Genomic DNA, 16,590 nt, shown 5'->3' on the forward strand with positions numbered 1-16,590 from the left:
AGGGTCGGGGCTTGAATTATCTCATCTGCTTTCTTCGGTGCCGAAGTCAGTTAGAGATGAAGCTTGGCAATTACTGACTGTGGGACACAGAATGCCTTTTTCACTAGCTCCATGACTGAAGCATCTGGCAGGGAGAAGGCAGGTCTGTATCATGTGGCCAATCCTTTCTCCACTTAAAGAGCCCTTGTTTGTGGAAATAGACAATTAATTACTTTAACAGTCTCTTATCTGACTGCCCCTTAAATCACATAGTTTCTGCTTCTCCTTATCTCTTCCTGCCCTGCCATTTCCCATCACAGTGTGGAAGTACTGAAAACTCTCATCAGTCCTAATCTCAACCAATAAATCTTCGTAGTACCCACCAGTGTGCTGATTACTAGAAAGGACCCTCACATCTTATCAGAGCAAGAAAAACTGCCGAGAGCCTGTTGCCAACAAGTCATCCTGCGTAAGAAGTCATTTCTAAGGATTACTGGAAATCAGAGGGTGGAGGTAGTAGTACAAACAACAGTAGTGCTTTGCTAGACACTTACTGAGGTGGGTACCACTCTAGGAGCTTTCCCATTCATTACACCTCATCTTTAGATACCTAGATGTAGGTCCCAGGAACATCCCAGCACAACAATGAAGCAGCCAAAACACTGAAATGTAAAGTAACTGATACATGATAACGGCTTAGGGAGTCAAGCCTTAAGATCTAGGTTCCTAAGAACTACCCATTACTTCTTTGTAATTACAACCCAAATACCATGTGCATTAGATAATTTTGTCCTAGCAGCAACTTTGAGTCAGATACCAGCAACTGTTGTTCCCTACATTATAGTAAGTTTAAGTCCATTTATATACCTAGCCTGGGGTCATATGACCCCACACTAGCACTTCACATGTACAACACAGCCAGGAGATGAACAAAGATGGACAAGTCAAAAAAGAACAAGCTCACAGGCTAGGAAGCACGGGACAGGCTTGAACACTCACAATCCCTCAGGTAACACCAAGGTTGTTTTCCTTACTGTTTATCATAACTTGATTTTGAACTTGAAACAAAGAGTATGAGATTCAATGCAGGTAAACTTCAGTTGAGGAACTCAGGCCAGCCCTGCTATGCATATGACACATCACTTCACTTGATACACACCACAGAACTAAATGAGTGAGGCTAGCACTTCACATCTCCAGGAGCCCGCTGGAAGTGGATTATGCAGGAACAGTAGACTGGGGCTAAAGATTAACAGGGAATTGCATGACTTGATGAGCAGTCTCGGAGCAACAGGCTCGGTCAGAAATAGCAGGTTCTATTTCAACAGGGCTGCCTGACTTATGGGGAGGACCACTGGAGCCCAAAGAAGAAGAACTAACCGCACGGCTAGCTAACTTTGAGAACATTTCTAAATGCTAGTTCAATGTAAGTTGCTGGCTCCATCGCTCCTGGCTCCCCAGTTTGTACTGCAGGAAAGAGAATGTAATCCTCAGAAGGCAAAATCGTCAATCTCACTCTGAGACATGAAGAGCTGTTTGCCAGACTGAAATAGAGACTGATCAAAAATAGCACTGCTGGAGCACTGAAGGAAAGGAGGTGCTCTGGATGGTTAGCAGTCTCCACGAATACAGGCATTTTAGAGGTTAAGGAAAGTGTGTGATGAAATACTTTCACTATCTAGGGTTCCACACACTTCCATTCCTCATGCCCTGGGCTCTAGCAGCTCCCTGCTGACTCTACCCACCCACCCCCACCCCCAAAACTTTACTTCCACTCAAAGCACTACAAATCTTCCTGAAATGCCTAGCTTTTATAAACCTTTTCCTGATGATTCAGGACCAGAGCATGAATCATGGCCCAACCCTGAGTTGGTGGAGGTGTAAGTAGGGTCAATGAGATACACAGATTGCCTGACCCCAGGACAGAACCTGGAGGTGGGATGCTTTCCCACTGACCCTTAAGATCAGCTGGGACACTCTGATCCTGCAGCTTTCTCTCAAAGCTTCTACTTATAAGTAGCTTATTAAAGGAGTATTACACGCTGCAAGATGTGCAGTATCATAAAGGGCAGTTTGCAGTACAGCATCATCTTTATTAACGTAATCAAATTTGGCTTTAATAAACAATTTAAAACCCACCAAATGAGTAATTGGAGGCTATGGGGGTGGGGTGGGTTAGTGCCGTATTTATTTACTGAATAGCTGAAATGGACACATAACAGCGTTCCAAACACTCCAATGAGGAATATAAGGAGCATTCAGTGAAAGAGAAAGCTTCCTTACACTTCAGGCCCCTGCTCTGCCCAAGAGGAAGCTTCTGGGACAGTTATGAGAAAGTTGCATGTTTCTGTTTCACACAGACACTTACATACGACACACACTGTTCAACACTGCTTTCCCCTCAGGGATATATCATGAAGACCTTCTTTTGACCACCAGCAGAGTTTACTTACTAACTGATTTAGCCAACTGGCTCTTTGTAGACAGAGTGGCTGCTGTGGGCTATCTCCTAACAGAGATGGAGCTACAGTTCATAGGAGTCAGGTTGAAAGTTTGGTTGGTTGTTTTTTACAAGGAAAAATCCATTAGCAGAGCAAACACGGGTTTTAAATCAGGTCTTCAGGTAATGGAGAATAATACTGACACAAGATTTCCATGAAGGTTTGATCCAGGATTCCCTGCAAATAGCAGAATCTGCTCAAGAACCTTATAGAAATATATACAGTGCCCATCTGTAACCTGAATGTGTCCTGGGAACCCTCAATCATCTCTAGATTACTTAGCACACTTGAGACAATGTAAACGCTAGGTAAACCATTAGATTACACTACATAGGACATAAGGACAAGAAACTAAGTACATCTGTATGTATTCCAAACAGATGCATTTTTCAATTATCAAACCGAGGTTAGCTGAATCTACAGATGATAAATCCATGGATATGGAGAACTAGCTGCTTCAAGTTAATAATCACATATGACAAGAAGGGCCAATGCTTAGTGTGTGCCCAACTCTGCTCAAAGCCTGAATAACACACCAGCCCCTCAGGAGTACACTCTACTATAAATCCACCTCTAACAAAGAAACAAAGGCAGTTAGCAAGCAACTGAGCAGGGAGTTTGGAGCATGAAGTCAGACAGCATGGATTTTTAAATTACAGAGGGCTTGGTTCTTCTACTCCTTACCAATCAAATGACATTCAGCGTGCCATGTAACCTTGCTAGACCGTAGTTTCCTCCTTTGAGAAATGTAAATAATACAAGTACCAGAGTCACAGGGTTTGGGCAGGAGCCAGAAGAAATAAATCTAAAAGTGGGAAATACTTAGCAGTCAGTACTAGGAGCAAAAAAGCAGTCCATCAGAACATCCCTCAGTACTTCAACCTTCCTTTACATATACAACCATCGTAACCCTCCAGGCGTGTGCTTGTACACGCACACCAGCAGGATGAGGGAGGGGGCAGCAGCCTGGGACAGAGCAGAGCTGAGCCATAAATACCCGAAGGCAGGGCTTCTTGCCCTCTCCAGGAAGCATTTGGGGAACAGCAGCAGAGTAGCAAGCACTCCCAAGCCACCCGTGGTAATGTGATCCAAGGGCCTTTTCACAGAGGACTGTATAAATAGCCCTCTTATTAGAGGACTCAGTGTCCAGCACTCTGGTGGAGGCACACCCTGGTGGGCTTTCCTCGGGGTTGTAGGCAGTGAAGACTGTGACTTGAAAGCAGCTGCACAAGGCCATGTCCTCCAGGGGCCTCCAAAGGGCTTGCTTTCTCTCTCTACCCAACCCACAACATTATGTGGTTCTAGAGCCTCCAAAATTAAATCACTGCTAAGCCACCACAACTACTGCGCCCGCCTTTGGCTCCAAAGACCGCAAGGTCTGGGAGAACTGACCTGAGCCAAGTTCATCTGGAAGTGCTGGTGTGTTGACAGCAGGTTGTGTTCTTTTGGTTTTGACTTTTTCCTTCCATATTCTTACTTAGCTCCCAACACTCACTGCTGGTACCTCTTGGAGTCACCAGGATTTTATACAATTCTCTTAGGGAAAGCCCTGGGTCTCCACCAGTGAGAAGTTAGTGTTGCTGCTCTGGGCATGATGAATTCAAGTAACCATCTGCAGAGGTAGGAGGCCGTCAGTGGCAAAAAGTCCAATCTGTCAGCCTCAAGGATGTGTCACTAAACAACACACTCAGCATGGGGGCTGCAGAGTTCCAAAAGCAGGAAGGAGTCACATATCCACCTAAGTCAGGAACTACAACAGGACTGACCATGGTCACTACATCAATGCCACAGAAAGGGGAAAGGGAAACTGAAGAGCCACGTCATTTGTGCAGGAACAGATCCAGAACCAGAACCTCAAGTCCAGCTCTCTTGCTACCCCACCAGGAGGCTACAGAGCACTGAATGAGCTGTGGTGCATGCTGCCTGTACTAGCTATGAGCATCAACTCTTAAGGAACCTGGGGTTGATGGAGGTTACAGCTGGGGGTCAAGGCAATAAAACAAGAAAGAAGAAAGCCTCTATGAGCAAGGAACAGGGACGGAGGGAGATAAACACAGGAAGTGCTCTTCGGAGCCCTTACCACATGCATGAATGACAGGACACAGAATACATTAACAGAATTTAAAAATATGTGTCAAAATGAATGCAAAATACAGTCCACAATGATCAAATTTAAAAGTTTAAGACAAGATGGATTAAAAGCAGCACGACCAAGCCATTCTGGTACTGAGGTAAAAGGAAAAGCACCAGAAACATCGATTCTGTCTTGATTTAGACTTTTAATGATTTTGTTCATGTGAACTTCCTAAAACATTCACCTTGCCTTTGAACATATGACATCAAAATATCCATCCTCTTGGCTGGTAAGTTTTGGTGGCCTTGTGACATCAGTGCCTAAGGACAGGCCCTCACTTGCCTCACCCCAGTCACAGACCTATTTCTGTATTTCATTTGACCCAGAACAGCATCTAACATAAAGCAGACATGTAAATTAGTACAAATGAAAGCCTGTGATGTCACAGGAAATGCCATCATTTTAATCTCTCCCAATAATAATATCTGAGACTGACACAGAATTTGAACACATAATAACCTCAAGAGTCAACAACATCCCAGACCAAAGCAAAGCACTGAGTTACAAAGCCAACTGGCTCCTGATAGACTAAGCTTATCAACCTGGATAACTAGGACTGGCTGAACTGTGTCCTCTTCCTCAAATTAGTGTGTTGAAGCACAAACCTCTAGGACATCAGAATATAGATATATTTACAAAGAGGGCTTTTAAAGACAGTGTTAAGGAGACTGAGGCTGCAGCTCAGTGGTAGAGCGTTGGGCTAGCAGGGTCAAGACTCTGTGTTCAATCTCCAGCACAATTATAGGAGAATATCATTGATGTCATATGAGTGGATCCTAAGTGATGGGACTGGTGTCTTTATAAGAAGAAATCAGGATACATCACGAGAAACCAAGGATCCATGTACACAGAGGAAAGACCATGTGAAGACTTAGACCATGTGAAGACTTAGCAAGAGGCAACCATCCGCAAACAAAGGAAAAAGAGCACAGGAGAAGCCGGTCTTGCAGGCTTGGGATCAGTCTGTGCTGTTGAAGCCAGCAGCCTGTGGGATTTGTTACTGGGGTCTTGGCCCTCTTCACATTTCATCCTCCCACCCCTGACTAACTGACCTCATGGGCAAATGAAAAACCAACACAAGGTATTTCCACACTCCTTCCAACTCTGATGTTTAACTCTGGAAGTCTATGCTTTGTAAAAAGACATAAAAACCATATAGTCTGAACATGAGGAGAGGGAATGCAGCTATTTTGCAAACTGTATCAGTGAAAGAAGTTAAGGTTTCATTAGCTAAGATGCTATAATGGAACAGAAGAATAACCACAAGGACTTTTATCAATTGCTTGTAGTAAAAATACAAAGAACTTAATAATCCGATGAAATATCTATAACAGAACTTGATAATAATTTTATAGTAGTTTTATATAAATATTCATATAGAGCACAGACTTTATGAGTGGGTTGGGAATTGAGGGGGACAGAGACATGATGGGATGGGACTAGAACGGGAGGATCAGGTGGTAGGTGGAGATGGGGTTGAGGGAGAGAATGTAGGGAGACAGCTACGATTAAGGGGCATTCGAGGGGAAGTATGGGAACCTAGTGCAGTGGAAACATCCTAAAATATACGAAAGTAAGCCTAATAAAGACTCCAAATAATGAGGGGAAAATTTAAATTATGTATTTTTAAATATGAGGATTAGTAGGTAAGCCAGTTATAAAACTATAAACACCTGTAACTCTAAGCACTCAGGAGGCTGAGGCAGAAGGATTGTGACTTTGAGACCTGCCTAGGTTACATAGCAAGAACCTGTCTCAAAAAACAAAACAAACAAACAAACAAAAAACCCACAGAAAAACTGTAATATACATTTTGATTCTAAAACTATGTGCATATATGTATGTAGTTTGCAGAAAAGAATCACAGTGGCTGGCTCTGTGCAACTAACATGAAATTTCTGTAAAGTTGCTACAGAGCTAAAATTCCTGATAATCCCAGTGCATGTATCAAAGCAGAATTCATTACAATAAAAAGAATGACTAGCCAAGCGGTGGTGGCAACACGTTTAATCCCAGCATTAGGGAGGCAGAGGCAGGTGGATCTCCATGAGTTCAAGGTCTATAGAGCTAGTTCCTGGATAGTCAGAGCTACACAAAGAAACTGTCTCGAAAAAAAAACAAAAACAAAAAACAAACAAACAAAAAAGAATGACTGGGGACTGCATTAAAGGATGCTCCAAGAGGTAGCAAGCCTGATGTTCAATGGCAGCGATGCTTGGCTCTGCTAGGAGGTACAGGGAAGGTGAGCCTCTATTGCCCATGCTTTTATGTCAGATTCATGGGAAACACAGACGGTGGGCTGGCACCAGGTATCACCACTGACTGAACTATTCCACCTCTGTGGGACCTGTGAGAAAGTACCAGGACAGCTTTGGGTCCCAGTTAGTCAACAGGGCTTTCCATCGAAGGGCACTCTCTTACACAACCATCGGGTAACCATGATTTTCAGTATGCCTATTGGCACTACAGCACGCCCTTCATAGAAAACAGGGGCTGCTGTGAGTCGGGCAGTGGTGGCGCATGCCTTTAATCCCACACTCGAGAGGCAGAGCCAGGTGGATCTCTGTGAGTTCAAGGCCAGCCTGGTCTACAGAGCGAGATCCAGGACAGGCACCAAGATTACAGAGAGAAACCCTATCTCGAAAAACTAAAAAAAAGAAAAGAAAGAAAAAAAACACAGGGGCTGTGGCAAAGGGAAAGAAATTTAATATGGCACCACTTTATCTACAAGGGCTACACTCCTCGGCCCGCAAGGATATCTGGAACCCCACATACAGTCTTTTTCCATATGTAAGTTGTAGTAAGAGAACGACGATAATTCAAAGAATACTTACAAAATAAAATGTATGTGAATTCAGTCTCTTAGACAAAATCTTATTGTATTTTCATCTTTTCACTTAAAGGACCTACTTCAGAGCTTCTTTTTGGCATGTCCCATTGTCAATAACACCAGTTCTGTGCTTTGGGACCATTACTAGGGAAAACTGGCATTACTTAACATAAGCACCACAATGCCATGGCTGACATCTGATAACTGGGCAAGTGGCATGGATAGTGTACACAGTCTGGACAAATGGATGATGTGTGACCTGGGCAAAAAAAACGCAAGACTCTACTGCACTACTCATAATGAGTGCAACTTGAGCACATCAACTGTTTACTTCTGGAATTTTCTACTTTGAATTTTTGGTTGACTGTGGGTAACTAAAACCATGGGTAACTAAACTTTTAAAAACTAAAAAGAGGGATCATCCTAGTGCCATTTGTCAGTAAAGACCCATATGCAAATGTCCCTTCCTATAAGCTGAGACCACCCATCCAGGAGAGTGAGAATAGTACAATATGCAAGGATTTCCCCCAGATCTTTCTGCCCTCCATCCCTATAGGTTTAGGGGAACACTCACACTTCCTGCAGATTCGTCAAGTCCTTAAAACCGTCAGAGTCAATCTCGGAGAGTCTGTTATAACTCAGGTTTCTGATAAAAGAGAAAGTGAAAAACAATAAATTAATAGTTGACATTGCATCAGAGACTAAGAAACCTTTCCTCACTCACCAAGTCCCTCAAAAGAAACCCATTCCCTCTGCCTAGTGACCTCCCATCCTGTTCACTGTTTAGTAACACACACTGAGCTTTGTAAACACACCCCTCCTCCTCACCTGCTTCAGTGCACACAGAAGGAATGCACAGAGCACAGCTGGGAACCCACACTGCTGAGTGGACTCATGCAGACTTCAACAGGCCCAACTGGCTACCTAACACTTGAAAAACTAAGGTGGGCCAGTCCTAGTCCAAATGCTTTGCACTGTGTCAAGTCCAGGGCCATCTAGTTTTTCAAATTACATTTACTGGGACTAGAGAGCTCAGCAGTTAAGAGTACTTACTGCTCTTGCAGAGGACCTGAGTTCAGTACCCAGCACCTACAAGGCTTACAACTGTAACTCCAGTTGCAGAGGACCTGACACTCTCTTCTGATATCTGCAGACTCATACACACACGCAATGCACATACATATACTCAGGTACACACACATATAAAATAAATATTTTTAATTACATTTATTATTTGTGTGTGTGTAGGTCAGAGCCAACCATGTGCACCTTTAATGCTGCCACCCTTTAACACAGTTCCTCATGCTGTGGTGACCCCAACCATAAAATTATTTTGGTTGCTACTTCAAAACTGTAATTTTGCTATTGTTATGAATCATAATGTAAACATCTGTGTTTCCAGATTGTCTTAGATGACCCCTGAGAAAGGGTCACTCGACATCCCCCGAATTGTAACCCACTGCTGCTCTAAGCCACACATTCCTATTGTTATTTTGAGGGAGGGTTTCCCTATGTTGCCCGTGCTGGTCTGGAAATTGCTATGTAGACCAGGCTGGCCCAAGAACTCAAGAGATCAGCCTGCCTGCCTCTCCTAGGGAGCGCACCATCAAGCCGGGCCTTAATGACTTTTTAAAAATTAATGTTTAACTAAAGTATCAACATCAAGTACTAGTTACAGAAAAAGAGATCAGGTTGTCAGCACTTCACATTCTAAGCCAGCAGTTTTCCACCAAGAGTGATTTCACATACACACACACACACACACACACACACACACACACACACACACACACACACACACACTGCAATGTTTAGAGATATGCTCAGCTGTCAGCACTGGTGGAAGGTGGCACTAAGATCTTTTAGTTTAGAGCTGCTCAAACATCCTGCCACACCAAGCAGTCAGTGTCCCATAACCAGGCATCCAGTACCTCAGGGTCAGTACTTGGTCTGAACAAGAATTTAAGATTAACTTTAAAAGTTCGGGAGAATAGACAAAGTTCAATTGACGTTTAGAAAATGAACACTACAAGATTCAGAATAGTAAGGCCGTGTATGAACACAGGATGCCTACCACCAATGAATAAAATTAGGAATGACAATCACAAGAGAGGGGAGCCAACTGGTAGGGATGTATGTTGGGGATAACCCCATCAGGGAAGCCACAGAGGTACAGATTTAGATAATAGCACCCATCCTGTTCAGAACTGGGCCTCTCTCCCTGGCACTGCCAACCTGTAGCCTTCGCTGCAGACAGAGCAAGTTTGGCAATGTTCACTCAGCTAAACTTCTTTAAGCACAGGCTGAGCACAGTCAGCCTGATCCATCACCAACAGAAGCCACTGGAGGTGATCAAGATGAGCTTTCCCTGCCGCAAGTCCACGCGGGCCCACGTGTGGGGAGAGGGTGACACGTTTCATCTTGGCTATTAGTTCCATCGACATTAATGCCAATTAACAAGACTACCAATCATAAATGGCAACTATCTTTTAAACTTACTCCAGAGACATTTCAATCAATACTACCCTAGAGCTGATAGCCATTTCACTGTGAACTCAAAGACATTCATCTAAATAAAAGTCAAACTGCACTTGAAACTAATGGCCCATCTGTGTTCATGGCACAGTCTGAATTAAAAGCAATTTGTCCAGAGATTAAGTTACCATAAAGATTGAAGGTGGTAATTTTTAAACCACACACTGAAGTCAAGTATGAGCTTGACTATGCTTGGGAGGTATTTATTAATGAGTATGGAGACATTAATAGCTTAGACCTGGGAAAGAAAATCCAGTTTGAGAGAATTCCCTACATAGTAAAAGGGCTGACTGGACTATCGTTTTCTGCTTTGATGAGATTATCCAAAAGGGTATGGGGATACTGTCTTAGGGGGTAAAGATAACACAAAGCTTACATCATCACAGGGAACTGGCATGGGCGTACTGAAGAGAATTTAGTAAAAGCTCTCAGAAGCCAGAGCAGGTGGAAGAACAAGCAGACTAGGTGGCTGATGGACTGACACTAACATGGAAGCCTGCCCACCTACCCGTGCAGGCACCAGGGACAAGGGCCAGTGCTAACACCAGGCTAGGCTTTCCAAAGAAGCTCAAAATCTGAATTCTTATGAGAAAACCTTTTCAGTTCCAGAAACAAAAACAAAAAAGTTACCAAGGACGGGTAAAACAAAACCTCTCTGCCAGCCACCCCTGGCCTGAGGAGCACAGGTTTCTGCTGGGACCTGGACTCCTGGCTCCTGAAGCTACAGGTTCAGAAGGCAAGCCCCCGGGGAGGGGCTGGGCTCAGCAGGCTTGCTACAGTTCACTGATGGCTTTGTTTTGAACATTCTACGATAAAAACCATGTCTCTCCTTTCCCACCCCTCACATGTCCATTTAAAGCCAGACGCCCACTGCTTTCAGAAATGCTAATCAGGTCTGCCTAGAGGAGACTGAGAAAACAACTGTTCTGGACACACTGTAATCCAGAGCTGAGAAGCATCTTGGGACTTGATACCAAGGTGACAGCAAGCAACTCCAAGGACAAGACACCAAGTGTGTTAGCCCTCACTGGGTCAGCCTGGGTAGTCAATGAACCGGAAAAGCCAGAGAGCAACACACGTGCCCAGGGACTGCCTAGAAGGGCCACTCTCCTGTAGCACCATGAGAGGCACCATGGGCAGCACACAGCGAAGGTGCCCCAGCTCACAGCCACTGTCCCGAGGCAGAGCTATTCTAGGGTCAAGTTTGAAAATGGTCCTGAATCCCTGAAGAAACTGTGCCACCTCAAATGCATTACCAGGAAAAGGGGGAAACAGCATAATTCCTCTGTGGAAATATAACAAGGAATAAAATAATAATAGACATCAGCCAAATACAAATTCCCAACACTACTTGTTCACTGTTGTAAAATGTATGTAACATAAAATTTAACATTTAACCATTTGTAAGTTGCTGCTCAGTGGACACACATACACTCAGACACATCCATCACCACCACCAGTATCAACTTTGTCACCATAAGATCCCCAATCCAATCTGCCCTGGATATGCTAACCATCACTCTGTCTCTATAAACTCTTCTCTAGGTACCACGTGTCAGTGGAATCTTAAGACCTTCTGTTTCTGGCTTACTTCACTGGACACAATGCTTTCAAGGCTATAGATGAATCTCATCACAGATGCCAAAGTTGTCACTGCTTTTGATGGCTGAATAATAGTTGGTATGAACAGCCTACATTTTGCTTATCTACTGACTGCAGACAGACATTTAGCTTGTTTCTAGTTTTGGCTGATATAAATAAAGTAATTATGAGCACCAGGTTTTTTTTTTTTTACCGACTTAAAAAAAATTAAGTCTTTTTAACCCTTTGCCTTCTATACTTATTAACATTCATTTTTCAACATTAAAGGAAATAAACTTAGCCCAAGAAGCCAGCAGAAAAGAGTATGAATTTTTATTTCCACCCCAAGAACAGTGAAAGGGTTAACTACTAAAAACCATTCCTCCAGGTGGCAGCTGATGTGCGCACACATCTAAAGCATCCCACTTATTTCAGGGAGCACGGCTGCCCCTTCCTGCCTGACATGTGAATGGGTCTTCAGTGGAGGGTTCAGATTTTCCTGTCAAAACAATCCATCTGTCAGCAGGACACACACTGTCAAAAGTATTTCTGGACCTTTAGGGAGCAAAGAGCTTGCAAGGAAAGAAACCTCTGGGAATTTAGTCTCTGCCAACTGCAGCTTTCACTGAGCGTCATCAGCCATTGTCACAACACAAATCGCCCCTGTTCTTGCACAAAGAGCATGCAGATCTTCGAACAATTGAACCCAGCCACAGATACTTTTTCAGCTAATCTGCTGAAAGATGGCCGTGCGGCCCACCGTTTGCAGAACACACAAGAGGCAGGGCTGCAGAGAACAGCTCAAGTTTTATTCAGGCGTGTCTGAAAAGCACACTGCTTAACAGGACACGACAACTCTGTGCTCACTAAGCATGTTTCCCAACAAGCTCCCCTCCCTGAGCCAGAGAATTTCAATAGCTGAGAAATCGCTACCACCATGTACACCCAAACTAACCGTGTGGCCTTGTATTAACTACTTAATATATCAGAAAGTATGAGCTCAGCTCCTTATCACATTAACTGTATTTCCAGCACTCAATAGACACGTGTGCACTGTGTGGAGGAGGGGCACTTCAGTTGTTGCTGAAATTTCTGTTGCACTGCATGGGAATGAACCATAAGCAAGCAAGGCTTCTAAGTCATTAGCCAATCAGAGAATAGTCTTAGTAAAAAGGCAGCTACAAAAGAAAGATGGATGCTCAAAGTTAATCTCAGGGGCTCAGGGATAGTGCTTGCCTGGCATGTGTGAGGCCCTGGGTTTGATTCCCAACACCAAGTAGTATGATACTGATATCAATTCAGGGCTGTGGGGGTACTTGGTGGGAGAGTGCTTGCCTAGTACTCAGAAGATCCTGGGTTTGATCCCCAGCACTACAAATCTGTTTCCTAATAACACAAGAGCTTTGTTTAAAATGTACAGTGATATTAACGCATGAATCCAAGTCTTTCTTTTTCCTTTTCTTCTTTTTTTTCTTGAGACAGGATCTTAGGTAATGTAATTCAGGCTGGCCTCAGTGCACTAAACAGCTGAGAATGACCTTGAACTCCTGATCTTCCTGCACCTCTTAAGTGTCAGGTTTTGGGTTATGCACCACCAGCCTGGCTCCCAAGTTCTTCTCCAGCAAGTTCTTAACTATCTCAGCAGGAAAGGAACAGTGGAAAGCTCAAGTCCCTTGGAAGGAAGGTGATTCTAATAAAAACTGCTCCAGTGTAATGCTATAGGCTTAATCGGTATTTACATAATCTGAGTAGCACCTTCCTGGATTATAGCCTGAACCACATGTTACAGACTTGGCAAGCATTCTTCCCCATTGGCGAACAATAATCCATTGACTTCTTGGAAGCTGAGTGACAAAAAGTGCCACTTACATTTTGAGTAAGCTGTGGTGAGGAGGTTACCCCACTTTACTAGACAACACAACGGGCAGACTTCATCCCCCACACAAGCCTCTACAGGCAAACTCACAGTGAAGTACAGCAAAAGGTGTTTCCGGTTCTCAACGTGAACAGACCAGAATTCCAAGCAGAAGGAACTGGTCCTAAATCTGTGACAAGCATTCCCCACATTGTGAGGTTTCCCTACGCAGTTTGGTTTCCAAGTAAATCTACTTCCCATTACTCAGCCCTGGCTAGGCTCCTGGACAGCACTGAATTTTTCATAGTTTAAGTTTTCAGATGTTTGCTAAACTGAGTAACACAGCAAGAGGGGGCAGGGGGTGCGAAGGTTATAGGCAACCCAATGGCCAGCTTCTGAGTACCAGCCAGTCCCCAGGGCTAGTCCGGGAAAATCATTTTTCATGATACTTCATGCTCTGGCCATTCATCTCGTCTTCAACCTCAGAACTTGCAAAGTTTGTCACCCATTAAAGAGGAAATTGCCTGCTGGGAGCCAGGAAAGCAGGATTGGTCCTTTCAAGAACTCTAAAGTACAAGAACTGTTCAAGCCCTTTGAGCTCCAAGCATTTAGGCTGTTTCTTCTGTGTTTGTACCTTCTGGGGAATCACATGTCACACAGCAATCTCCAATGAAATCACTGTTGTGGTCCCTACATCAATTTGCCAGCTTTGTGAATGTAGGAAATGCTTTAAATCCAAGACATCACATGTCCTTTATCTCTTTTTCCAATGTAGATACTTTCCCAAACCCACACTGAAGGGCCTGTTAATACACATTATATTACGTGTTAACAATACAATTGGAATTAAGCTAGAACCATTGGTCTGGAGTCCACACCCAAGGGCTCTCACACAGAACATCCTTGCTCTTAAATAAGCCAAAGTCACATACTCCCAAGTGGAGGTTTAGCAATGGAATACCTTCTGTGAATAAGAAAATAGGAAGTGAATACTGTCCCAACAAAATACATGTAGCTCATTGTGTGTTTCTGGTTAATTCGATTTCAGAAAGGCAGTCATGGGTTGCGATTATTTCCAATTCTAAAAATACTACTCAGACCATCCTCCCTGAGAATAAGGGAGGTCTAAGAGGTGACTCAAAAGAGAAGTGAACACAGCCATAACAGCACAGCCATATAAGGATAAAGCTCACCCATTTCTCTGTAAATCAATTCAATTCATTAGTGTGAGCCTCTGGTTTTTTGTTGTTGTTGTTGTTTTGTTTTTTGTTTTAAAGACAGTGTTTCATGTGGCCCAAACTGGCCCTGAAAGTGCTATATCCAAAGACAACCTTGAACTTCTGACCTTCCTGTCTCTCCCTCCCAAGACCTGGGATGACAGGCATGTGTCACCACACCTGTTTTATGTAGTGCTATAGATCAAACCCAGGGCTCAATGCTTGCTAGGCAAGCACTCTACCAAGCAGCATCTACAGGCAGGAGCCTCTGAATTCCAATGCCAACTCATGCTGCCTCTATGACCTCAGAAGGCCTTGTACGTACTCTGTCCTAAAAGTATACACATCATCCCCACGGTTACTCTGATAGAGACATACGTCCTTTTCCTCTAGTACTCAATAATAGTCAAATTCAACAAATGTTTGAGCATATGCCTATCATAAGACTTTCTGCAATTTATTCTAATTACACATGTACATATACATAAATATACATATATATGGGGCTGAAGAGATGACTTAGCAGTTAAGACCACTGACTGTTCTTCCAGATGATCTGAGTTCAATTCCCAGAACTCACATAGCAGGTCACAACCATTTGTAACTCAAGCTCCAAGAATGTGGCTCTTTCTCCCGGCTCTGGGGACATTACACACACATGGGGCGCACTGACATACATGCAGACAAAACATCCGTACACATAAGGTAACTTTTAAATGAACAATCAAATCCTGATAAAATTAGGACAAGATGTTCTCTGTTGCCTGAAGATTACAACTTACTGGTCAGGTAGGACTCCTGACCAAATAGTCACAACCAAATGGCTCTCAGAAAGTATCTCACAGTAGCAGACTGAAAGTTGCACGCTGGTAGATCTTAAACCAAAGCTGGTCTGCAGAGAAACGTGCTTACTTCTGATTGAACAACGTTTGGAAAAATGATTCCAAGCACCCACATGTAGCTCATAACCATTTGTAAAGGTTCCAGAGGGATCTGACCCCCTCTTCGGGCCTCCATTGGCACTGCATGGGGTACACAGGTGTAAGAAAAATACCTGAACTCATAAATAGAAATAAATAAATGTACACACACAAACACAAACAACAACAACCCTAAAGCTTTTACCAATGAGTGTGCTGCAGCTTCTCTTGGGCGTTTCTGTACCAACAGGCTATGTGTATTTATAAGCAGTTTAGTGACCACAGACCTCTTGCTGACACCCTCTATACTCTATCTGCTTGGCCCCTTCTTGAATCTAGCACCCTTATGATGGGTACATAAAGCCCAGAAGCACCCAGGACAAGGTAGATCTGCTATGGTGGGAAAGGTTTAAAAAAAAAAAAAGCTAAGCCAGAAAGAGGAGGTGAGAGGAAGTTGGTTTCCGGGGAAGGGGGACTAGAGGAGCAAAGATGACACGGAGTGAAAAGTAAAGCAACTGTAAAGCAGCCAAGAGATCAGGACCTGGTAAGGAAAGGGCAAAGCGGCGAAGGGGGAGCCCGGAGCTTCCTGGCCCACCCAACAGGCAGGTGAGTCAATGGTTATACTGGTCTCAGAATGTCAAACACTGGACCGTTAAGGTCCTTTCCACAGGAACAGAATTAGCTCCTTGTTCCTCCAGGAAACACTTTAACCTAAAACATCACGACACCTGACATGTGTTCCTGCCATCACTGCAGACTGTCAGCATCTGCTTTCGGCATCATACTTTACAACAGGAGATTCTAGGATCTGTTTTCCTTACAAAATCTTTGCTTGGACAAAGAGAGAAGTAGTAGGTACGTTTATTTTATTATTTAAGCATCCTTGGTGGAGGCTGACATTGAGAAGAAAACCACAATTTTCCCATAATAGTCATTTGTTAACGTGGTCCATACACCATTAACCCCTGCAGATGAATGAATTCAATGATAAAGGTGCATGCCAGCTCATGATTGCTGTGGTTGGTGGATACTTTCTAA

At 43.7% G+C, this 16,590-nt stretch overlaps 1 protein-coding gene across 3 annotated transcripts in view; it reads right to left on the reverse strand.

The window, feature by feature from the left end:
* The window catches only part of Lrig1 (leucine rich repeats and immunoglobulin like domains 1), a 104,806-nt gene that overhangs the window by 58,036 nt on the left and 30,180 nt on the right, over nt 1–16,590 (reverse strand). For 2 of the 3 annotated variants that reach the window (XM_052721761.1, XM_052721759.1), the window contains exon 2: nt 8,019–8,090. The exons of the other annotated variant lie outside the window; for it this stretch is intronic. In XM_052721761.1, coding sequence (XP_052577721.1) covers nt 8,019–8,090 — 72 coding nt within the window. The remainder of the gene's footprint in view (nt 1–8,018; nt 8,091–16,590) is intronic. 3 annotated transcript variants of the gene reach the window in all.

The sequence above is a fragment of the Peromyscus californicus genome, unplaced genomic scaffold (assembly GCF_007827085.1).
Source record: "Peromyscus californicus insignis strain IS unplaced genomic scaffold, ASM782708v3 Scaffold_6__1_contigs__length_162567912, whole genome shotgun sequence".
NCBI lineage: Eukaryota > Metazoa > Chordata > Mammalia > Rodentia > Cricetidae > Peromyscus > Peromyscus californicus.